This window comes from Callorhinus ursinus, unplaced genomic scaffold (genome assembly GCF_003265705.2).
Source record: "Callorhinus ursinus isolate GAN/ISIS: 27379988/994484 unplaced genomic scaffold, GSC_fseal_2.0 scaffold106, whole genome shotgun sequence".
Lineage (NCBI taxonomy): Eukaryota > Metazoa > Chordata > Mammalia > Carnivora > Otariidae > Callorhinus > Callorhinus ursinus.
In genome coordinates, this window is record NW_027397168.1 from 277,330 (window position 1) to 303,460 (window position 26,131).

At 44.3% G+C, this 26,131-nt stretch overlaps 2 protein-coding genes across 5 annotated transcripts in view; one reads left to right on the forward strand and one right to left on the reverse strand.

Moving 5' to 3' along the window:
* The window catches only part of NLRP2 (NLR family pyrin domain containing 2), a 39,733-nt gene extending 39,365 nt beyond the window's left edge, over positions 1-368 (forward strand). The window contains 1 exon segment of the mRNA XM_025849115.2: positions 230-368. Coding sequence (XP_025704900.2) covers positions 230-368 — 139 coding nt within the window.
* GP6 (glycoprotein VI platelet) lies at positions 251-20,927 on the reverse strand. Of its 4 annotated transcripts, none has more exons than XM_025849139.2 (9): positions 20,751-20,927; positions 17,481-17,516; positions 17,088-17,345; positions 13,693-13,980; positions 8,752-8,805; positions 5,083-5,142; positions 3,543-3,593; positions 3,159-3,209; positions 251-556 (listed from the first exon to the last, which is right to left on the reverse strand). In XM_025849139.2, exons 1-9 carry the CDS (start codon positions 20,782-20,784, stop codon positions 384-386), a joined length of 1,005 nt encoding a protein of 334 aa, XP_025704924.2. In that variant the 5' UTR covers positions 20,785-20,927; the 3' UTR covers positions 251-383. The 4 variants fall into 4 exon arrangements, with proteins under 4 accessions (XP_025704924.2, XP_025704925.2, XP_025704922.2 ...); XM_025849137.2 differs by lacking the exon at positions 251-556 and adding an exon at positions 2,110-2,625; XM_025849140.2 differs by lacking the exon at positions 3,159-3,209.
* Positions 20,928-26,131: the final 5,204 nt, after the last annotated feature.

Consider the following 26,131-nt stretch of genomic DNA (forward strand, 5'->3'; position numbering starts at 1 on the left):
GAGGATCGCCTGAGATCATCTAAGCGTGCAAAAGCATTACAATGTTAACCTGGTATTGTCTCTCTTTCCCTACCAAATCAATATGGAACCCTACTTTAGAGCATACAGTAATCAGTAAAGACTGCCCCTGCCCCTGCTCTAAAGCATGAGACTTGCAGGCACTTGGGCATTTGGAATGAATCTCCTTGAAGCAACAAGAAACATTCTTTTTGCCCCATTGTAACTCCAGGTTGAAGATAGATGAATCTGATCCTCAAATCCAGAAGCTGCTGAAAGAAATCCAAGAACATGACCCACAACTGACAATTGAGAGTGATAATCCAGATCCAGCCAATAACCAACCTTCTTCAAATGACTTTATTTTCTGAATCCCCTGGACTTATTCATTCCCCAGTAAAGTCCAGAATCATCGAGGTGATGGTGAACTTCCTCTGAGCCCTCTCAGTGATGTTAGGTGCTGGGCCAGATGTTACGGTAGCCTTGGTTATGCTTTGGCTTCCATGAAACACACACGGGTGGCTTACCCCATTATGGATGGAATGCCTATATCTCGAGTCTATCAAGAGAAATAAAGGCATGAAAGCATTCATGAAGGAGGTTTTTATTAATGGATTCTGACCAAATTTAGACAGAAGATTCTTTATTTGGGGAGAACCTAACCTAGAAAGAAAAGGGGGACAGAAATGTTTGTGATCACACTGGTCTGTTCACCTTGCCAGTCACTGCCCAGTTCTGGCATTCCTTGACCTGCCTGCATAGCTGCCTAGTAGGTCTTCCTTGTAGAGTATTTCTCCACCAATCCTACAATATTTTGTAGCATTCTTAAGTGCTTCAGTGAAGCCCTTATATGATCATGTCCTTGCTCTGATTAGCTTTTTAATAATTCCAACCTTACTTACAGAAGACATAACTTCATGGTATGTACTTCATGGTATGCTCTTTCCCATAGAGTCCCCCTTATTTCCTTGTGACAGAATCCCAAAAGTCCTTAAAGCAACAACTGTAAGAATCACTTTTTTTTTTATTAAGCACTAATATTTAAATTTTTCTTCCAATCTTCCTACTTTCCCCTATTTCTTCAGTGGGGTCCATTCATTCATCATTCTCACCAAATACGCCACATTCCCAGACATCCCCTTCAAACCTCCATTTAATGTGCTTGTGTGTCATCATCTCAGTGATGTCCCTGCATATGGTGTGGGCTCCTGGATTTTCCTACAAGTTTCCTTCTGTTTCTCTCTCAAGGGCTCTTGTTCAGCTGGATATAGGTCTTTCCTAGAGCATCTTCATTCTCAGGGTCTGAGGTGTGGTAGCTGCCTTCAGTGGGAGTGGGTGGGGTTGTTAAAAGAAGAAAGAGGCACACAATTTTTTAAAGCTAGGAAGGAATCTCAATGTCTTCTAGCCGAGGGTTTCTCAATTTCTGTGCTATTGACACTTGGAGCCAGATAATTCTTTGTTATCTTAAGTGTATCTCAAAATGGAGAGATACTTGATGAGGAGAGAGAAACTGTCCTGTGCATTCTTAGAGTGTTAGCATCTCTACCCTCTACCCACTAAATACCAGCACCTCCCTCCCAAAATATCTCCAGGCACTGACAAATATCCCTTGGGTGCAAAATGCCTCATAGTTGCCCCCTTTAGGGGAAAAGAAATTGAGTAGCCTGTGTGCATCAGTTTAGGGACAGGTACTCTGCCAATTTCACCTGTGACTTAGAGATTCTGTGAGTATAGTATTAACTATGGAGCAAGATAGGAGGAGGATGTGGCCATAAATTGATGAACCCAAAGCCCATGTCTGAGGAAATGGCATTTGAGATCAAGGAGTAGGAGAAGGGCATCCTCAGGGTGGGGAGGTGTGGTGGGGCAAGCCCTGAGTACTCACACATATAACCAAATGTTTCTGGTTAGGGGAGAGCCTGGGCTGAGAGGCTCAGGAAATGAGTACTAGTCTGAATTAATCAGCTAAACCATGGATACCCAGAGAAAACACAGGGGCCAACAGGAAGCATGGGAGAGTTTTGTACAGAGGATAGAACAGGGTCAGCTATGAGGCTTGGGGATACAGAAGTCAATCTGGAATATGTATTAGGAAAGGTTGAAGAGGTCAGTGTGACGGTCCAGTTAGGGTGCCATAAGATCCACAAGGTGCAAGATATGAGTGAACAGATACTGGCATCCACTAGATACCTCCAATCCCAAATGAAGGGAGTCCTTGGATGGAAAGCCAAATAGACACTGGCTCAACAGCTCCTTGATGGGACACCAAGGAGAGGCCCCAAGGTCCTCCTCCTCCACAGTTATAACCACTATCCTCCTGCTCATACATTCCATACACTCCACACATGGTTTTACATCCCCTGTCTCATAGATACAACCAAGCCTTGGAGTTCTAATGGTGGTGCCCATGGTTATGGCCATCTGGTCGACCCCCATCCTGCTGACTGTGTGGTTTCTGGGTCTGCGGGAGGGGTGGGAGTGGCCTGCGGATAGGTCTGACCCGGCGTGGCAGGGATTTCTTTCTGCTGTGCCAATCTTCTGCCAGAAGCCCCACCAGGAGTATTAGAATCACAGCCCCAATGCATATCCGGACCAGATTGCCCTTGGTGTAGTGCTGCTGGGCAGGATCTGGAGGAACAAAGAGAGACAGGAGCAGGTGATGAAAGCCTATCTCTAGGACCCACTTCAAGGTACATCTTGGGTTTCTCATAGCCATATCCCTCATCCGAGACCCTATTCTCTGCTATCTAGAATGTCAGTCTCCTTCCTAGAGGGCTCCTCCCCTCCTCACCAAGGTTAGGGCTAGATAAGCCCAATTCTCTAAATATCATTTCTTCCATACAACCCCCTCATAGGCCTCTGATACAACCCCTCCACACACACACACACACTACCTGGCCATTGGCTAATTGCAGCAGAAAAGACTGTTACAAGGAGTGGAAAGAGATGGAATTTATCTTTCCCTGATCCTTTAGAAAATCTCAACTTTCCCACCTGATCTTATTGCCCAATTCTGAGTTCCAGCTACTGATATTTACCCTCCCCTTAATATTTTATAAACCAGGACCCAAGATCATAGTGCTGTACAGGGAAAGCAGTCAGCTTTAGGGGAAGACACAGGGGTGGGAATGAAGAGGGTCCAGAGAGGACCACTTACTCACCTGGTGGAGACTCTGGCCCCTTTGGAGAGATGGTGATAGTCCCAGAAGGCTCTGGGAATCAAAAAGGGAAAGTATAAAGGGATAAGATCATCTCCTCTAGCCCTGTTCCTGCCCCTATCCTGAATGCATGCACTTTTGAGACAGAATGCCATGACTATAAGAAGAGCATGAACTACAGAGTCAGGCTGTCTAGATTTACCTCAACATTCCCACCTGATCTTATTGCCCAATTCTGAGTTCCAAGTATGGATATTTACCCTCCCCTTAGTATTTTATACACCAGGACCCAAGACCATAGATCTGTAGCCTCTGTACAGGGAAAGCAGTCAGCTTTAGGGGAAAATACAGGGGTGGAAATGAAGAGGTCCAGAGAGAACCACTTACCAGTTGGAGACTCTGGCCCCTTTGGAGAGATGGTGATAGTCCTAGAAGGCTCTGGGAATCAAAAAGGGAAAGTATAAAGGGATAAGGTCATCTCCCCTAGCCCTGTTCCTGCTCCTATCCTGAATGCACACACTTCTGAGGAAGAATCCCATGACCATAAGAAGAGCATGAACTGGGCGCCTGGGTGGCTCAGTCGTTAAGCGTCTGCCTTCGGCTCAGGTCATGGTCCCAGGGTCCTGGGATCGAGCCCCACATCAGGCTCCCTGCTCCGTGGGGAGCCTGCTTCTCCTTCTCCCACTCCCCCTGCTTGTATTCCCTCTCTCGCTGTGTCTCTCTCTGTCAAATAAATAAATAAAATCTTAAAAAAAAAAAATGAACTACAGAGTCAGACTGTCTAGATTTGAACCCTAGATTCATCACTAATTAGATGTGGGGCCTCTGTCAATAGACTTAATATCTATGAGCCAGTTTTTCCATCTGTCCAGTGAAAATAATTATAATACATCACAGGTTAATGTGAAATTTAAACCAATAACAATAACAGCATAAGGCACAGTGCTTGGTATATGTTAAGCACCCCACACATGGTAGCTCTTGTCTAATTCCACAAATATCTCCAGAGGCTTTCCAGGTGCTCAGCCATACACATCAGACAGGTGTGTGTTTTAATATACTGTGTAAATTGCTATAATAGTCCATAGGACAGAGGAAACTATACAACCCAGTGTCAGAAAAGGCTCTCCTGAGGGACTGAAGCCAGGAGGAAATGGAAGGAAAAGCAGAGCAAGTGGCTTGGATGCAGAGTGAGGAGGAGATGCCAGGGATCCAGGAGAGCTTCATCTGACTCTGTGTGGCTGAGATTTGCATGAGGAATGAAGACAAGAATGGAGGGATCAGACAGTGGCTGATCTAAGGGCATTGCATCTAAAAGCATTGAACATCAAGCTGAGAACCCCAGGCTATATCCTAAGGGTGACTGGGAACCCAGAAGGATTTTGAACAGAGGGTGATAAAGAATCTCATCGGGGTCTTAGAAAGAACTTACTGGCATCAGGAGTCTAACAGAGCTCAAGTCGGGTGGACCCAGTGGAGATATTGGACCTATCCTCAGGGGATCTGTCAAGGTTTCTGTCTTGAGGGAAGTGGATACTTTTTCCAGGAAAAGTGAGGGGAAAGAGAATTATAGCGTGAGGGAGGTATGTTGCACGGGACTGCAATGATAAGAGGAGGCAGTGAAAAATAGGGGACAAAAGTTACACACATGGGCCAGAGCAAAGTCAGAAGAGCAGTGTGTAGGAATGAGTGATGGTCTTCCCATCATAGCCTTGGCTCTGCCATCTTTGAAATGGCCACATTACCCAGAATGCATATCTGTCCCCATGCTCAGAGCCCACCTCTATCCCATCCTTGATCCTCAAGCCAAGGACTTTCCTTGGGAGAGTCAGGTGATCTCCTGAAGCAGACTTAAAGCCTTAGATGATGAGAGAAAAACCTATCCTCATAATCCTTTCTGCTGGGCTCTGAGCGCCTGGTTACTCACCAATTGTAGAGCTCTTGTTGATGAGTGCGATGCTCAGTTTCCTGGAGGCTTCTGGGAATTCTGGGAAGGCAAGAGGGTAATAAGAAAGTGGATAATGTCAGTCTGCCCAGGGAGTCCCTACTCTGCATAGCCCTTCTGAGATATCTGGGCTTCCCAGAACCCCTTTCTCTGACACACACTGCATAGACACTGAGAAGAGACAAATGTAGAGCTGCTATAAGACATATTATCTTCTATCCCTCAGTGGCTGAATAAGAAATGGATCCATTCATCCACTGATGGACTTACATTATTTCCTCTTTTGGGCTACTATCAATAATGTTGCTATGAACACTTATGTCCACATTTTTGAATGGCCATACATTTTTTTTTATTTTTTTTTATTTTTTTATTGTTATGTTAATCACCATATATTACATCATTAGTTTTTGATGCAGTGTTCCATGATTCATTGTTTGTTCATAACACCCAGTGCACCATGCAAAACGTGCCCTCCTCAATACCCATCACCAGGCTAACCCATCCCCCCACCCCCCTACCCTCTAGAACCCTCAGTTTGTTTTTCAGAGTCCATCATCTCTCATGGTTCGTCTCCCCCTCTGACATACTCCCCTTTTCTTCCTCTCCTGTTATCTTCTTCTTTTCCTTTTTTCTTAAAATATGTTGCGTTATTTGTTTCAGAAGTACAGATCTGTGATTCAACAGTCTTGCACAATTCACAGCGCTCACCGTAGCACATACCCTCCCCAATGTCTATCACCCAGCCATCCCATCCCTCCCACCCCCAACCACTCCAGTAACACTCAGTTTGTTTCCTGAGATTAAGAATTCCTCATATCAGTGAGGTCATGTGATACATGTCTTTCTCTGATTGACTTATTTCACTCAGCATAACACCCTCCAGTTCCATCCACGTCGTTGCAAATGGCAAGATCTCATTCCTTTTGATGGCTGCATAATATTCCATTGTGTATATATACCACATCTTCTTTATCCATTCATCTGTCGATGGGCATCTTGGCTCTTTCCACAGTTTGGCTATTGTGGACATTGCTGCTATAAACATTGGGGTACATGTACCCCTTCGGGTCCCTACATTTGTATCTTTGTGGTAAATACCCAGTAGTGCAATTGCTGGATCGAACGGTAGCTCTAATTTCAACTGTTTGAGGAACCTCCATACTGTTTTCCAGAGGGGTTGCACCAGCTTGCATTCCCACCAACAGTGTAGGAGGGTTCCCCTTTCTCCACATCCCCGCCAACATCTGTCGTTCCCTGACTTGTTAATTTTAGTGAATGGCCATACATTTTTTTATTTGGGGGGAGAGCATATAGCTACAAGTGGAATAGCTGGGTCCTATGGTACTTTTATGATATTGTCATATGATAATTATTTTGAGGAAATGCTGAAATGTTTTCCACAGCAGTGACACCATGTTTCATTCCCATCAGCAATGTATGAGAATTCCAATTTCTCCACATCCTCAACAACACCTGTTGTTGTGCTTTATTATTATTATTATTAATTACTATTGCCATTCTGGTGGGTATGATGAGTTTCATGGTATGTGACTTATATCTCAATTTAAAAAGTAAGAAGTGGACCGGGAGATCTGTGCAAGCTCAGTGGTTGATACCAGCCTCTGAACACAAGAGGCTCCCCTCCCTATTAAGGCCATTTTCTTAACCAGGGACCTCCCCAGTTACATGGGCACCAAAATATCTCCTAAAACCCTACAACCTATAAATATGTAGCTCCTATTAAGGCTGGGGACAATCTTCGTATGGTGGAACCAGCTCATCAAAGCCTAGCTTATGCTCACCTATCTGTGGTATAGTAAGACCTTGGATATTATTTGTTCTCTGTTATTTCTCTTCCTGTGAGCCTCATTAATAAATTTTTGTTTGAGGGGCACCTGGATGGCTCAGTCCATTAAGCATCCAACTCTTGATTTCTGCTCAGGTGATGATCTCAGGGTTCTGAGATGGAGCCCTATGTGGGGCTCTGCACTGACTGTGGAGCCTGCTTAAGATTCTCTCTCTCCCTCTGCCACTCCCCATCTCACATGCATGCACTCTGTCTCTCAAAAAAATAAATAAATTTTTGTTTGAATTTAGATTGAACATGAAGTACATGTATACCATGGAATACCACTCTGCCATAAAAAGGAACACACTATTGATAACACAATAACTTGGATGGATCTCAAGGGCATTGCGCTGAATGAGAAAAGTCAATCCCAAAACACTCCATGATAGGTGAACCTTTCCCTTTATATATAACATTGTCAAAATGACAAAGTTAAATAGAAGAACAAATTAGTACTTACCAGGGGGTAGGAATGGTGGGAGGGGAGTGGGTGGATATAACCATAAAGGGGTAGTCTGAGGGATATCTTTGTGGGGATGGAAGAGTTCTGTATCTTGAGTGCAGTGGTAGTTACATGGATCTACACATGTGATAAATTGCCATAGAACTAGATACAAATATTGTATCAATGTCAGGTTCCTGGTTTTATGTTGTACTCTAATTATGCAAGACATAGCCATTGGAGAAATTTAGGCAAACGGTACAGGTGCTACCTGTACAGGGAATTCTTCTGTATTATCTTTGCAACTTCTTGTGAACCTACATCTCAGAATTAAAAGTTTTACAATTCCAATGAGAAATACATGCACACACATGCGCACACGCAGTGTGCCTCGTTTAGCATGACAGCCTCCATACCACCCTCAACCACACAAGTCAGCACATTCTTGTCCAACTTGGCTCTTTTCAACATGCTTCTGTTCCTCAGAATTTGGGTCTACCCTGAGACACAGGGAATGTTAGAAATGCCACAGACTAATGCACAGTCTCTTAAGGCACAGGGTGGTATGCAACACACCAGAATCAACTAAGATACTTTGAAGATGGGAGAATATGATGGCTCACTCAAAATTTAGTGCAGTCCCTCTCAAAGTGACATCCCCAGATCAGAAGCATCAGTGTCACCTGGAAACTTGTTAGAAATGAACATAACTGGGCGCTCCTGGGTGGCTCAATCGGTTAAGCATCTGCCTTCAGCTCAGGTCATGATCTCAGGGTCCTGGGATCAAGCCCCACATTGGACTCCCTGCTCAGCGGGGAGTCTGTTTCTCCCTCTGCCTGCCGCTCCTCCTGCTTGTGCTCGCTCGCTCGCTCTCTCTCTCTCTCAAGTAAATAAATAAAATCTTTAAAAAAAAAAAAAAGAAAGAAATGAACATAACTGGACCCCATCCCAGACCTTCTGAATCAGGAACTGGTGGGGTCCAGAAACCTGGATCACCTCCAGGTGATTCTCAGGCCCCCTAATGTTTGAGAACCACTGGACAATGGAATCAGAGACTCAAAACTAGAGTCGAGGGATCTATGATTTTATAAGCCACTCAGATTATTCTTCTCCACATTAGACATTATAAACCATCAACCTAAGGCTGGATAGAAGTGGGGGTGTAGGGCAGCATAGTAATGTCTATCTAATATTATTATACCAATCTTCTTTACAGGTGGAAGTAAGTGATTTTTTAAATCAAATTTGTGACAGAGACAAGTGAATTAAATTGAGAAATCTAGATAAAGGGGAGAAAGAAAAGAAGGGGTCTATTGGTCTGTACCCCAGACACCAGGATGAATCCTCCAGAATTTACCTGTCACAGAGGATGGTGGTTCTGCGGATAACCAGCTGGGGGTCACAGAGGTCCCTGGGAAATCAGAAAAAGAGAGTTCTGTGCTCTGTTAGCTATGGATCCTGAACAAATAATAAAGCATTTCTGCGACCCAGTTTCCTCACCTAGAAAATGAATACAAAGAAGCTCACATCACTGGACTGTCATGGGTGTTAAATAGCACATCTAGCGCATTCTGAGAGTAATTAAAAATGGCAGTCTCTGTAGCTGCCCTCCCTGCTTTTTGAACTTCAGTTCTGTCCCTTTTTCTGGATCTCTGTGACCTGCACCTTACTTTATCCCTAGGAGCAAAACCGGCTCTTAAGTCCTGGAAAGCAGATGAGGAGGCAGAAGCCGTGGGATACGTGTAGGGAGAAGGGGTGATGCCCATGTAGCAAAACACAACCCCTTTCCACCCCCACCACCCTAGCTTTGTAGCTGCACCAACCTGCCAATCTCCTTTCACCCCAGGACATTTGCTCATACAATCCTGCACACCTGCAGCCCATCCCACTGCTCCACCCACCTGTTTACCTCTTACTCTGCCCTAAGTTCCAGGTCAAACAGCGACTGCTCAGAGAAGTGTTCTCGAACTGCCTCCCCTTCTAGGTTCTAACAGCACTATGTACTTCTAATTCATAACGCATGTCACAGCGACAGCTATGCAGGTATCGGATACCCTTTAAGACTTTATCCTAATTACTATATGTATGTATTACGTGTGTATGTGTAATAGGTGTGTGTAAAGGAAAAGATACAATAGAGAGAGAGAGCTTCAGGTCCCCAGCAAAGAACAGCCACAAAAAGCATAGGTACTTTTGAAATACGTTCAATGAAAGAAGCAATAAATGAGCAGGGATCCAAAAAAAGACAAATCTATAAAGGCAGGAAGATTAGTGGTTTCCTTGGGCTGGAGGGAGGAGGAGGGAGGGGCTGCATATGGACATGAGGGATATGATAGGGTGGTGGAAATGTTCTATAACTGGATTGTGGTGGTGACCACACAACTCTAAATTTACTAAAAACCACTGCATTGTACAATTAAAACAGGTGACTTAAGTTCCTATTATGTGCCAGGAACTGCTGTTCATTTGTTTGTAGAAATGTTCAGATCTCTCTTAGTTACTGATGACCTGAATGTATCCCCAGTAAGATGGACTTGCTCAAAATCCAAGAATTGCACGCTTGGTACACTTTAAATGTTAATGTTGAATTTTTAAATTTTATTTTAGAGGGTTAAAGCCCTAATATGTTTATTTTAAAAAAAAAAAAAAAGAAAAAAGAAAACAGCCACAAACGTCTGTCTTTCTGGAGCTTACATTCCAGGATGCAGGGGGCAGACAGGTGATAAACACCATAAATCAGTACAATGTATGAACAGGTATAGGTGCTATGGAGAAAAATTAGGCAGGGAAGGAGGCAGATAGCATCAGAGAGGCAAGAATGTGACCTTTGATAGAAGGCCTGAAGGAAGCAATGGATTGAGCCATGAGATCTGGAGAAAGCATCCCAGCAAGTGCAAGGTCCCTGAGGACATAGTGAGCCTGCATATTCAAGGAAAAGCAAGATGGGATGTAGTCAGAAATATAACCATCACAGGTGGTAACTAGACTTATCCGTGGTGACCATTCCATAATGTATATAAATATCAAATCACTATGTTGTACACCTGAAACTAAGACAACATTGTATGTCAATTAGTCTTCAATTTAAAAGTGGGGTGGGGGGAAGCAAGATGCCAGTGTATCTGAGGCAGAGTGGATGAGGGCAGAGCATCAGGGAGCGCTAGGGGCTTCGAGCAAAATCATCTGATTTTAACAACCTGTTCTAAAAGGATTCCTCTTGCCATAGTTTTGCAAACATTCTAAAGGGGCAAAGGTATACAAACTTGCAACCAGTAGATAAATAAGTCCTGGAGATTAATGCATAGCCTACTGTCAACCACACTATATTACAGATTTGAAAGTTGCTAAGAGACCAGATCTTTAGTGTTCTCACCACAAAAAAGCAATGGCAATTTTGTGATGGGTTGGAGGTGTTAGCTAGTGCCACAGTGGCAATCATGTTGCGATACATAAATGTATCAAATCAACATGTGCTGTATCTTAAATTTATGCAGTGTTGTATGTCAATTATATCTCAATTAATATTAAAAAATTAAAGGGGACAAAGGTGGACACAGACCAGTATGGAATAACCCAGTTCTACATGATGGATGGTAGAGGCGTGGAGGTGTTCAGTTGTCACATTAGGGACAGGTTTCAGAGATGTAGTAGAAAGCAGGAGTTGGGCCAAGACACCAAGATTTACAAGAAAATGCCTCTGAGTATTATAGCAGGAAAATGTGTCTTTTTTTTTAATTTTCAAGTTCTTTTTAAATGTGCATTAACTGTACCATTTTATTTATTTTAAGTGTACAGTTCAATAGTATTAAGTGCATTCACATTGTTGTGCAAAAAATCTCAGAACTTTTTCAGCTTCAAAACTGAAATTCTGGGTCCATTAAACACTAACTCCCCTTTTCCCCTCCCTCAGCCTTGGGCAATCCCCTTTCTACTCTCTGCCTCTGATTTTGACAACTTTCCAATGCCTCCCGTGAGTGGAATCAGACAGTATATGGCCTTTTGTGACTGATTTATTTTGCATAGTGTAACGTCCTGCAGGTTCATCCATACTGTAGCACATGTCTTTTTAGGGCTGTATAATATTCTACTGTGTTTATGCGCATTTTCTTTATGAACTGTGCTGTCCTCTTTGAAAGAGGCACGTTTTAAGAATGAAGGATTGACAGCTGCTACGATTTGAACAAACCTCAAAAACACGAGGCTGACTGAAAGAAGCCGGTCACAAAAGACCACATGTTCTAGGAATCCAGATATATGAAATTCCCCCAAAGAGGCAAATTTATAGGAATAGAAAGTAGTTAGTGGTTGAATGGAAAATGACTGCAAACAGGCACCAGAGATCCTTCGGAGGTGATGGAGATGGGCTAACTGGGTTGTGGTGACGGGTGCACAACTCTGTGAGCTCACTAAAAACCATGGACACTTAAAGTGGGTAACCTTGTAGGTCTAGAAACCATACCTGAATAAAACAGAAAATGGAGGGCACATGATCCTGGAGTCCCGGGATCGAGTCCCGCATCGGGCTCCCCGCTCAGCAGGGGGTCTGCTTCTCCCTCTGACCCTCTTCCCTCTCGTGCTCTCTGTCTCTCATTCTCTCTCTCTCAAATAAATAAATAAAATCTTTAAAAAAAAAAAAAAAGAAAGAAAATGGAGGGCAATTTCTACTGAATAATGACCTCACTAGCTAGATTTCAATGAAAATAAGTCTGAATACAAGTACATTTTCATTTTACCCTGCATTAATCCACTAGAGACCAAAAGGATAAGAATTTTCCCTTTGCTAATAGAGTCATTAGTCTTTTGTATATTGGGGCGTTTCATTTTTTTTTAAGATTTTTCTTTTTTTAATTTTAGAGGGTGCGTGAGCAGGGTGGGGAGGAGCAAAGTGGGAGGGAGAGGATGAGGGAAAGAATCTTGAGTAGCCTCCCTGCTGAGCACAGAGCCCTCTGCAGGGCTCCATCTCATGACCCTGAGAACATGACCTGAGCCAAAACCAAGAGTCCAACGGTTAACCAACTGAGCTACCCAGGTGCCCCTATTGAGGCGTTTTCAGTAATTCAGTTGCTAGGGCACCTTGCTGGCTCAGTAGGAAGAGCATGCCACTCTTGATCTCAGAGTCATGAGTTTGAGCCCCACGATGGGTGTAGAGATTATAAAAAATAAATGAATAAACTTTGGGGCCCCTAGGTGGTGCAGCGGGTTGAGCATCTGGCTTTTGGTTTCAGCTCAAGTCATGGTGGGATCAGCCCCACATCGGGCTCCACACTCAGCTTGGAGTCTGCTAAAATTTCCCTCTGCCCTTCCCTGCTCTCTCCCTCTCTCTCGCTCTCTCTCGTAAATAAATAAATCTTTAAAAATAAAATAAAATAGACTTTAAATACTTCAGTTGCTTCAATACTTGTGACGGAACATAACTGTAAAACAATGATGAGCAGGAAACTTCAATAATGGTTTTTAAATTACATCAGTTGATGTAAAGGATTTAGCAGCAAGCTTTGTTATACAGATACCTTGTGCTTAGACTATTACAAATAAGAAAGACTGAGTGTGTGTTAGTGGTGTAAAGGGAGGCAAAGTTTCCTTCCTATTATAGTGGCATTTTTTTAAGTAATTTCCATAAGCTTTTTGCTGCTGTTTGTTTGAAACCTAGACAAGATTCAAGGCATTATCACTGGTATTGAGAATTATTTTTTCTAGTGTATAGACTCTGTAGTAGACAGGATAACAGCCTCCCAAATATGCTTGAGTCCTAATCCCCAGGCCCTGTGAATATGGCACCTTACATGGTAAGTGGGAGGGTGACGGGGTGGAGAGAGTATCCTGGATTATCCAGGTGGGCCCAGTATCATCACAGGGTCCTTAAATGTGAAAGCAGGAGGCATGGAGGCAGAAGAGTCTGAGACAGAGAGACTGAAGATGCTACATTGCTGGCTTTCGTGACAAAGGAAAGGACCACGGGAGCCAAGGGATGCAGGCACCTCTAAAAGCTGTAAAAGGTACAGGACAGATTCTCCCCTGGGGCCTCCCGAAGGAACATAACCCAGCAGACACCTTTGTTTTGTCCCAGTGAGACCCATTCGGTACCTGACCTCCGGAAATGTAATAATACATTTATGGTTTTTTAAGCCAGTGTATTAGTGGTGATTTGTGACAGCACTACTAGAAACAAATATACCCTCCAAAGCCTCAGGTTTCTCCTGGCCTCCCACCTTCTTCACACCTGTTGGCCCCTCCCCTGGAACTTCCACCAGAGTGTGCAAGAGCTGAAGAAGAAAGGCTTGGTCTGCAGCTCCCTCACCTGTGACCACAAGCTCCAGGGGGTCGCTGGGGGCTGACCACAGGTACGGCAACTTGCTGGAAAAGCTGTAGCATCGGTAGGTCCCACTGTGGGCAACAGTCACTGCGGTGATGGGGAAATCAGCCCAGTACTGCTTCTCAGATCCCTTCTGGGGCCCAGCATCTCCTTCCTTGTACAGAGCAAATTGGTCAAAATTGTATTGGCTCCGACACTGGAGAGTGACTTCCCCTCCTGGGGACACAGCCGGGCTGGGCTGAGCTGAGAGCGAGGGCTTGTTGGCATAAACTCCTGGGAGAAAAAAGAGCTTTTGTGTTAAAGACCCTGGCCAGTGTGTGGCCATGGGGGTGGGAAGGTCCCCCCACCTCCTAAGAGTTAGGGAACTTTCCAGGTATATCCATCCTAGAGAAGCCACTGGCCCTGCCACCAGCTCACAAAAGGGTTCAGGGAGCATAACCAGGATCGTATGGCAGTGCCCAGGCTCAAATCCTGGTTCTGTCCCTTAGGGGCTGTGTGATCCTGGAGATCAATCTACCCTTCTATCTGTGCCTCAGTGTTCTTTTTTTTTTTTTTATGTTAGCATACAATACATCATTCGTTTTTGATGTAGTGATCCATGATTCATTGTTTTCGTATAACACCCAGTGCTCCATGCAGTACGTGCCCTCCTTAATACCCATCACCGGGCTAACCCATCCCCCCTCCCCTCTAGAACCCTCAGTTTGTTTCTCAGAGTCCATCATCTCTCATGGTTCATCTCCCCCTCCAATTTCCCCCCCTTCATTTTTCCCTTCCTTCTCCTAATGTCCTCCTTGCTATTCCTTATGTTCCACAAATAAATGAAACCATATAATTGACTTTCTCTGCTTGACTTATTTCACTTAGCATCATCTCCTCCAGTCCCATCCATGTTGATGCAAATGATGGGTATTCATCCTTTCTGATGGCTGAGTAATATTCCATTGTATATACGGACCACATCTTCTTTATCCATTCATCTGTTGAAGGGCATCTCGGCTCTTTCCACAGTTTGGCTATTGTGGACATTGCTGCTATGAACATTGGGGTGCATAGGGCCCTTCTTTTCACTACATCTGTGTGTTTGGGGTCAATACCCAGGAGTGCAATTGCTGGGTCATAGGGTAGCTCTATTTTTAATTTTTTGAGGCACCTCCACACTGTCTTCCAAAGTGGCTGTACCAACTTGCATTCCCACCAACTGTGTAAGAGGGTTCCCCTGTCTCCACAACCTCTCCAACATTTGTTGTTTCTTGCCCTGTCCATTTTTGCCATTCTAACTGGTGTAAGGTGGTATCTCCATGTGGTTTTGATTTGAATTTCCCTGATGGCTAATGATGATGAACATTTTTTCATGTGTCTGTTAGCCATTTGTATGTCTTCTTCAGAGAAGTGTCTGTTCATGTCTTCTGCCCACTTTTTGACTTGATCGTTTTTTGGGTGTTGAATTTGAGAAGCTCTTTATAGATCTAACAATTCAGTAATGTGGCAGGATACAAAATCAATGCACAGAAATCAGTTGCTTTCTTATACACTAACAATGCAACTGTAGAAAGAGAAATTAGAGAAACAATTCCATTTACAATAGCACCAAAAACCATAAGATACCTCGGAATAAACCTAACCAAAGAGGTAAAGGATCTATACTCTAGGAACTACAGAACACTCATGAAAGAAATTGTGCCTCAGTGTTCTTTACTGTAAATGGCAACTGATAAATCATTGAACACTACATCAAAAACTAATGAGGTACTATATGTTGGCTAACTGAACATAATTTAAAAAAATTTAAAATTGGTTAGCCCGGGAGGCACCTGGGTGGCTCAGTTGGTAAGCGTCTGCCTTCGGCTCAGGTCATGATCCCCGGGTCCTGGGATCGAGCCCCACATCGGGCTCCCTGCTCTGTGGGAAGCCTGCCTCTCCCTCTCCCACTCCCCCTGCTTGTGTTCCCTCTCTCGCTGTCTCTCTCTGTCAAATAAATAAAATCTTAAAAAAAAAAAAAGGTTAGCCCATTGATGGGTATTAAGGAGGGCATGTACTGCATGGAGCACTGGGTGTTATACGAAAACAATGGATCGTGGATCACTACATTAAAAACTAATGATGGGGCGCCTGGGTGGCTCAGTTGGTTAAGCGGCTGCCTTCGGCTCAGGTCATGATCCTGGAGTCCCGGGATCGAGTCCTGCATCGGGCTCCCTGCTCAGCAGAGAGTCTGCTTCTCCCTCTGACCCTCTGCCCTCTCATGCTCTCTCTCAAATAAATAAATAAAATCTTAAAAAAGAAACACTAATGATGTATGGTGACTAACATAACATAATAAAATTTAAAAAAACTAATGATGTATGGTGACTAACATAACATAATAAAATTTAAAAAAACTAATGATGTATGGTGACTAACATAACATAATAAAAAAAACCCAAAAAATTTAAAAATTTAAAAAATAAAGATAATTCCGTAGTTGTAAAGGTGAAAAAAAAAAACTAATGATGTACTATATGTTGGCTAATTGAATTTCAATTTTAAAAAAAGAAAAAAAAGAAAATGGGAATGACTGAATGAAGCAACTTAGCATAGTTGCCTAATGCATAGGGAGCTCCCAAACTATGACAGTAGTAACAAAATAGCCTACTATTTTAATGCAATTTTTAAACCAGAATTAATGTAAATAATTCATACTGAACAAAATAACCAAGATTTTAAACAAAAACAGACTCCAACTGTGCGTAGTGGAGAGGCAAAAGGCTCAAAACACTTTTGTGTATTTTTATGGTTAATTTTTTCCACACTATTAACATAGTTGAAAAAAATTGAAAAACTTTAAAGTAGGCTATTAGAACTCACAAATTGTTTTAAGTTTATTTCATTTATACCAAGAAAAATTTCTAAAGAATTCATTATCCTTTTCCTCTCCTGGCTTTAGGGAAACAAACTCATCAATGATATTTTCAAAATCTGTTCAGAAAATAACCATTTGAAAATGCATTAGAAATAAAAGGACAAGCTGAGAACTCTCTCTTTCATCAAAAAATTAAAAAAGAAGGCATTAGAACGTGGAGAGAGGGTATGCATGTCGCCTTTTGCCTCCGGCTCAGGTATGGTTTGAAACGGCACTGCCTGATTCTGTCTTAAAAGTGTGGTGTTTTGTTCAGCGTGGATGTGTTCGCATTGGTTTTTGTTGTTTTAGAAAGATAGTGCATTGATGTATCACTTACGTGGATCCCTGCGGTTTGGGGCATCTCTCCTAAACGTAGCTAGGGCTTCACTTCCCACCCCAACCCCAGCCCCCTGGGTCTCGGGGTTCGCCGTCATCGCCATCCCCCTGCTCACCCTCCTGGAGCCCCCAGGCCACGGGTACAGCCCCAGGCCCCACCAGGTACCTGTAGCAACCAGCTCCAGCCGGTCGCTGGGGGGAGACCAGCGGCTCCCATTCTGATAGGAACAGCGGTAGCACCCGGCGAAACGTTCCTCCATGGCCGGGATGAAAAGAATGGGCTGATCCTGGTAATTCCCGGACCTCAGCTTCTCCAGCCGGTACAAGTCCACCCCCGGGGGCCCCTGGCAGCGGATGGTCACCTGCGTCTTCAGGGGCGCTAGGGAGCTAGGCACGGCCTGGAGGGAGGGCTTGGGCAGCGGGCCTAGAAGGGAAGTGGAGCCTGGTGGAGGGCAGCTTCCAAACAGACTCCCCCTCCCGGGGCTCCCATCGCCCCCACCCTCCCGAGCCCAGAGGAGAGACCCGGGACTCCGGGACTCCGGGGTGGGGAAGGACTCACCGTGCTGAGCTTGCACCACCTGCCCCAGACACAGCCCTGAGCAGAGAAGAAAAGCACCGAAGGCTAGGACCTCCCGGAGCCCACACTTCTGCATGCAAAGCAGGTGATTTTAGACATTTGCAGGCAGTAACTTTCTCTTGTCCTCATTTTTTTTTTTTTAAGGACACACACACACTCACATAATTTAAGTGCCTAATGAAAGGCCGCATATCGTATGATTCCATTTATCCGAAACGTGCTCACTAGGTCAGTCTGCCTGGAAACACACAGAGTAGATCCGTGGTTGCCAGGGGCTGGGGAAGGAGGATTGACGGTTGACTGTCATGGGTTATGGTGTCTTTTTGGAGGGGTGACAGTGTCTTGGAACAAGGCAGAGGTGATGTTTGCACGCCTTGCAAATGTACTAAGTGTCATTAATGATACATTTTATGTGAAGTTTGTTATTTTACCACAGTTTTTAAAAAGCCAGCCAGGGATTCCTCGCCCCCCTCCCCATGCACACACTTTTGACAACTGTGAAGAGAACTATCTCCTCTCTGAAAAGGGGGCTGTGTGCAGGATGTGGTCTATTTCCCCCCCCCCCCCGGGCGCCTGGGTGGCTCAGTTGGTTAAGCGACTGCCTTCGGCTCAGGTCATGATCCTGGAGTCCCGGGATCGAGTCCCGCATCGGGCTCCTGCTCAGTGGGGAGTCTGCTTCTCCCTTCTCCCTCTGCCCCTCCCCCTGTTCATGCTCTCTCTCCTCTCTCTCTCTCTCTCTCTCTCAAATAAATAAATAAAATCTTTAAAAAAAGAAATCACGATGCTGTACATTAGATCCGGATGGGATCTACTGCATTCTATCATGTCTAGAGATCACCGGCTGTGTTAATCACGGATTTCCCACCGTTCTAACTGTTTGTTTAAATCAGTATTCTGTAATTACATTATGACTGTGCAAATATTATTCACACCTGAGGAGTGTAGTATTGTACCTGTATATTTTTCCTATTTATTGAACCTGGAATCAATATTTGTCTGGCTTGGTGCCATCTGCATAGTTTTCCTTCACCCTGTGTCTGATTCTTTCCACAGTTCCAAATAGCCTCCCCGTGTAATTTTACACACCTGTCAAACTGCACAATCCGTCAATTCCGCTTTCTCTGGTGGAGGTGCTTTTCCTCCATCTGCCTTCTACCTTCTCTAGGTTGAACAACTGCCTTTTTCTCTCAAGCTGGCTTTTTTTTTTTTTAATGTTCAGTTAGCCAACATACAGTGCATCATTAGTTTTCTTAACCTTTTTGCTGGGTTGGTAGCATAACCTGTTTTAGTCTCACTAGGGTTACAGTCGTCTCACCGATTTAGCAAATAAAAACATAGGACTCCCATTTAAATATAAATTTCAGATAAACAATGAAAATTCTTTTCATAGTATGACCCACAAAATATAATCGGATATACTTAGGCTTAAAATATTATTTGTTGTTTACCTGAAATTAAATTTCACTGAGCATGTTGTATTTTACCTGGTAACTCTTATCCTTACACACACACACACACACACACACACGCTCAGGTGTGCACACACACGAGAAGGGGCAGTTACTGTCTCCATGATAAACATAAGGAAACTGGACAGAGAGGCTAAGCAGTTTCTCTGAGCTGACACAGCTAAGAGGTGGCAGAACCTGGATCATCCCTGACTCCAGAGCTCAGGGGTGACACACCTGTCTCCAGCCCCCTCTGAACCTCTATCCACACCAGGTTCTGCTCCCTGTACCCAAGCTCTACCCACACCTTTGTCTGCTGCCCAACACAACCCCACCGTGGTCTTTTCGTGGGTTTCCATCCAACCTTCTAGCGTGACTGAAAATACTCCCAGTGCCCTTCTGAGAACTTCCTGGATGGACCCTGAATCACCACAGTCCTTCTGGTTAGGGGCCATTATTAGCCCCATTTTACAGATCAGACTATGGAGACCGTGTCTTGTCCACCATCCTGCAGCTGGTAGGAGGTAGATTCAAACACCAGCAGCATATTTTAGTGATAAAGAATGTGAACTTGGCACTAAACTCTTGAGTTTATTTGAGCCCTAGATGTGTGACCTTAAACAAGTTCCTTAACCCCTCTGGGCCTCAGCTTTCTCCTCTGTAAAATGGGGGTACGAAAAAGGCCCTACCTCGTCAGGCCATTCTGGGAATTAAGTAAGTGTCTGCTAAAAAACACGGAGTAATATGTAGCCCATAGTAAGTGCCATGTGAGTGTGTGTTAATGAATGACTGACAGGTGGTCTGTGCTCATGGCGTGTTTTCTTATCTCCTTAACACAGCTGTTCCTTCCTGCTTGGCTCCTTGGAGCCTCCATCCTTTTAGCAGTGAGGCTCTTCTGAATAAATAAGGGAACTGTGCACACAACCTGCCTAGCCAGGGCAGGCAATAAACACACATAATCCTACCACCAGTCCCACTACGGGAGGCTCTTACTCCAGCCTCACTGAGGTATCGTTGACAAAGAAACACTGTATTCTAGGGTGTACAGCATGGTGATCTGATGGACATTCACACTGTCAAATTAGCACCACCCGTCCACTACCTCACATAGGTTGTTTTGATTTTTGGTTTGGTTTGGTGAAAATGCTTAAGATCTACTCCTTCAGTAAATTTCTATAGTATTATTGCCTATAGTCCCTACGCTGTGCATTAGATCTCCAGAACTTACTCATCTTATAACTAGAAGCTTGTACTCTGTCCACCTATCTCCCCATTTCCTCCCACTCCCCAGCCCCTGGCAACCACAAGTCTACTCTCTGCCTTAATGAGTTCGACTTTTTTAGATTTCACATATAAGTGAGATTGTGCGGTATTTTCTTTCTGTGTCTGGCTTATTCCACTTAGCATAATGGCCTCAAGGTCCATCCATATTGTTGCAAATGGCGGGATTATTTGTCCCCGTGCCGTGAGGTTTGCTGACAAATCTGTAATCTAGTCCTAATGTCACCAAGTCCACATACAAAATATGAATTAATAATTAAACAATTAAAACACAGTGTATAGAGACAAAGTTGCACCCAAAACTGGAAGACCTGCTTCTCTCCTGACCCAGCCAAGAAGAGAACAGAATAACAGACAAACACCGCCTCCCTGGGTCCCGGTTTTCCCAACCAACAAAGGAAGGGGCCCTCATAGGTCACCAGCTGTCCTCAAATTCATTTCTGATGCAATTTTTAAAACATTCTTAGTCTCATAGCCCACTGCCTATCCTTCAGCGTTTCCCAGATCAATCCTGAGGACTCACCAAGACAGAGAAGGGCAGGCAGGGATGGGGCCATGGTTCTTCAGCCTGTCCAGAGCTCTGTAGCCCAGGAGGGAAGCTTCAGGGGCTGGAGCAGAGGTGCAGGATGTGACAAGGATACAGAACCCTCTCCTCCCTTCCCCCCTCAGGCTGGCTTTTCCTAAGTGAGGCTCATCAAGCTGGAGCCATCCCTCAGTAGAATGACTTGCACACAAGCTCACAGAAGCTCATTTATCTTCTGTCACCAACCCAGGATCACACTATGTCTGCCTCTTGAGGCACTGAGATGGAATATTATCTGATGGATCTCATTAACAGAACGGTCTCATGGAGCTTTCCTTTGGAGGGGTGACATTTGAGATAATACCTGGTCGTAAGAAATATTCATGGAAGAACAGCATGTTCAGCACGCCCCAAAGCCTTGACGAGGCAAAGAGCTTGGCATTTTCATATAAGCGGTAAGTGATTAGTGTGGCTGGAGTCGAGGACCATAAAGCTGAGACTGAAGAGATTATACAGGTCAGATCAGGATGTCCCAACCTTGGCACTGTTGACATTTGGAACCGGGAGACTGTTGGAGTGGGAGCAGGCTGTCCTGTGCTTCTGGGAGGCTCATGGCCAACCAAGAACCACTGGGTTGGATCATTCAGGGACTCCATGGACCAGATAAACCTGGGTACACGATCTCTCTTTGGAATCCTACTCACTTTTCAGGCATATTTTGTTTGACCCTCACACAAGACTGAGAAACAGGTGCAGCTTTAGTCCCATTCATTTTTTTTTCTTTTTTAAATTTTTTATTTAAATTCAATGAACGTATAGTATATTATTAGTTTCAGAGGTAGAGTTCAGTGATTCATCGATTTTATATAATACCCAATGCCCTCCTTAATGTCTATCACCCAGCCACCCCATCCCCCTACCCCCTCCCCTCCAGCAACCCTCAGTTTGTTTCTTCTTAACATTTTATTTTATTTTATATTGTTATGTTAGTCACCATTCATTAATGAAGGGGGGAAATCGGAGGGAGAGACGAACCCTGAGAGACCGTGGACTCTGAGAAACAAACTGAGGGCTCTAGAGGGGAGGGCGTGGGGGGATGGGTTAGCCCGGTGATGGGTATTAAGGAGGGCACGTTCTGCGTGGAGCACTGGGTGTTACACGCAAACAATGAATCATGGAACACTACATCAAAAGCTTCAGTCCCATTCAAATGGGAAAACCTGAACTTAGAAGAAAATGTATTTTTCTAGTTAGAGTTGGGTGCTGGAAGCTGGGTAATCGATTTCCTCTGGCTTAGCACAAGCACACGCGCATCCGGGCCATCATTCTCCCCTGTGGTTCTCATTTCGATTATCCACCTCCAAGGAGCAGCTCTGAAATGGTCCGTGCAAATTAGTTCATCTCTGCAAAACTTTATTTTGTATCTTGCAAACGTATGTTGTGTTGTAAATTGTGTAATGCTGTGGAAGTCATGTGTCTTTCCATAGCACACCCAGCGTTTCCAGACCATTCATATGTCTGCAGAACAGTTACTTGCTTCGACACATTAATCTTTCTGCTGTCCCAATAATGGACAGCCACATTATGCCCAAATATCTCCACTGTAAACAATACTGAGCTAAATATCACCCTACATGTACCCCTCTGAACGTATGTGAGAATATCTTTAAAATATGTATCCAACAGGAAATTGCCAGATCTTGAGTTCGGTGTATCTTTAATGTACTCACTGCCAAATGGCATTCCATATTCAACGTACCAGTTCCTTCTCCCACAGCAGGGCAAGAGGGTCCCCAGACCTCCCCACACACCCAAAACCCGGGGTTGCCCAGCCTCCTAATCTTTGGCAGATGGTGCACTAATTTGCCAGGGCTGCCAAAGTATCACTAACTGAGCAGCTTACACAACAGAAGTTTATTGCCTCATAGTTCTAAGATGAAGGTGTCTGCTGGGATGGCTCCTTCTGAGAACCATGAGGGAGAACCTAGTCCGTGCCTCTCTTCTAGATTCTGGGGGCTGCTAGCCATCTTTGGTGCTCGTTGGCTTATAGATGCATCAATTCCAATCTCTGCCTCCAGGTTCACATGGTGTTCTCCCCCCGCCCCACTGTGCATGTCTGTGCCCAAATTTCCTTTTTAAGGAAATTCCTTAATTCCTTAATTCCTTCCTTATAAATAAGGACACAAGTTATATTGGATTAGGAGCCCCACCCTACTCCAATATGACCTCATCTTATCTTAACTAACTGCATCTGCAGCGACCCTATTTCTAAAAATAAGGTCCCACTCTGAGATTCTGGTGGTTAGGACTTCAATGTATGAATTTGGAGGGGACACAGTTCAGCCCACAGCAGATGGGTATGGAGTAATATCACATCATTGTTGTCATCTTCTTTTCTCTAATTCCTCATGAAGTTGAGCATCTCATCACACCCTTTCCTGAGCTTGTAAATTACTTATGTCTTTCTGGCTTAGAGAATCATTTTTAAATGTGTACGTGATCATGCAGCCAGTGGTTGCAGAAGGAGAACTTGAACCCAGGTTAGCTCATCTACTCCAGAGTCTACAGTCTTACCTGATATGCTACCCCACCAAGGGTCAACCATCTCTCATTCCCCACCATCATCCACATTATTTCCTCCCCTCAGTTATTTCTTTCTTTTATTCTTTTTAAGATTTTATTTATTTATTTGATAGAGAGATAGATAGCACAAGTAGGCAGAGCGGCAGGCAGAGGGAGAGGGAGAAGCAGACTCCCCACTGAGCAGGGAGCCCGATGTGGGGCTCGATCCCAGGACCTTGGGATCACGACCTGAGCCGAAGGCAGACGCTTAACCGACTGAGCCACCCAGGCGCCCCTATTTTTTTTTTAACATATAATGTATTATTTGTTTCAGAGGTACAGGTCTGTGATTCATCAGTCCTACACAATTCACAGCACTCACCATAGCACATACCCTCGCCAATGTCCATCACCCAGCCACCCCATCCCTCCCACCCCCCTCCACTCCAGCAACCCTCAGTTTCCTGAAATTAGAGTCTCTTATGGTTTGTCTCCGTCTCTGGTTTCGTCCTGTTTCATTTTTCCCCTCCCTTCCCCTATGATCCTCTGTCTTGTCTCTCAAATTCCTCATTTCAGTGAGATCATATGATAGTTGTCTTAATCTGATTGACTTATTTCACTTAGCATAATACCCTCTAGTTCCATCCACGTCATTGCAAATGGCAAGATTTCATTTTTTGATGGCTGCATAATATTCCATTGTGTGTGGGAGCCTGGGTGGCTCAGTTGGTTCAGCGACTGCCTTCGGCTCAGGCCATGATCCTGGAGTCCCGGGATCGAGTCCCACATCGGGCTCCCTGCTGAGCAGGGAGTCTGCTTCTCCCTCTGACCCTCTTCCCTCTCGTGCTCTCTATCTCTCATTCTCTCTCTCTCAAATAAATAAATAAAAAATCTTTTAAAAAAATATTCCATTGTGTGTATATATACCACATCTTCTTTATCCACTCATCTGTTGATGGACATCTAGGCTCCTTCTATAGTTTGGCTATTGTGGACATTGCTGCTATCAACATTTGGGTGCATGTGCCCCTTTGGATCACTACATTTGTATCGTTGGGGTAAATACCCAGTAGTGCAATTGTTGGGTCATAGGGTTGCTCTATTTTCAACTTTTTGAGGAACCTCCATACTGTTTTCTTTTTTTTGTTTGTTTATTTCTTTGCTTGTTTTTATTTTTCAAGAGTGGCTGCACCAGTTTGCATTCCCACCAACAGTGTAGGAGGGTTCCCCTTTCTCTGCATCCTCGCCTACATCTGTCATTTCCTGACTTGTTAATTTTAGCCATTCTGACTGGTGTGAGGTGGTATCTCATTGAGGTTTTGATTTGTATATCCCTGACCCTGAGTGATGTTGAGCACTTTTTCATGTGTCTGTTGGCCATTTGGATGTCTTCTTTTTTTTTTTTTAATTTTATTATGTTATGTTAGTCACCATACAATACATCATTAGTTTTTGATGTAGTGATCCACGATTCATTGTTTTCGTATAACACCCAGTGCTCCATGCGGGACGTGCCCTCCTTAATACCCATCACCAGGCTAACCCATCCCCCCTCCCCCCTCCCCTCTAGAGCCCTCAGTTTGTTTCTCAGAGTCCATAGTCTCTCATGGTTCATCTCTCCCTCCGATTTCCCACCCTTCATTTTTCCCTTCCTTCTCCTAATGTCCTCCTTGCTATTCCTTATGTTCCACAAATAAGTGAAACCATATGCTAATTGACTTTCTCCGCTTGACTTATTTCACTTAGCATCATCTCCTCCAGTCCCATCCATGTTGATGCAAAAGTTGGGTATTCATCCTTTCTGATGGTTGAGTAATATTCCATTGTATATATGGACCACACCTTCTTTATCCATTCATCTGTTGAACGGCTCTTTCCACAGTTTGGCTATTGAGGACATTGCTGCTATGAACATTGGGATGCATAGGGCCCTTCTTTTCACTACATCTGTGTGTTTGGGGTAAATACCCAGGAGTGCAATTGCTGGGTCATAGGGTAGCTCTATTTTTAACATCTTGAGGCACCTCCACACTGTTTTCCAAAGTGGCTGTACCAACTTGCATTCCCACCAATAGTGTAAGAGGGTTCCCCTTTCTCCACAACCTCTCCAACATTTGTTGTTTCTTGCCCTGTCCATTTTTGCCATTCTAACTGGTGTAAGGTGGTATCTCAATGTGGTTTTGATTTGAATTTCCCTGACGTCTAAAGATGATGAACATTTTTTCATGTGTCTGTTAGCCATTTGTCTGTCTTCTTTAGATAAGTGTCTGTTCATGTCTTCTGCCCATTTTTTGACTTCATTATTTGTTTTTTGGGTGTTGAGTTTGAGAATGAAATGATCACTTTATTTGCAATGTGCAGGGAGCACAGCTTCGGGCAGTGGTGGAAGATAAAGACATGTAGGGAGGATGTAACTAGACTCCAGTGACATATGAAGGTGCCTGAGAACACCTAAGGGCATGGAGAGAAATCTGCAAACTCGTAATCATCTTCCAAGATAGAAATCATAGAAATAATAGTCCACCCAGGACTCCAGGCTCCAGGTTAAGCATCCGACTCTTGATTTTGGCTCAGGTCATGATCTCAGGGTCTGAGATGAGCCCCGTGTTGGGCTCCAAGCTTAGTGGGGAGTCTGCGTCTCTCCTGATCAGTACCCCCACCAGCTCACGCTTACTCGCTCTTTCACTCTAAAATAAATGAATAGGGGCGCCTGGGTGGCTCAGTTGGTTAAGCGACTGCCTTCGGCTCAGGTCATGATCCTGGAGTCCCGGGATCGAGTCCCACATCGGGCTCCCTGCTCAGCAGGGAGTCTGCTTCTC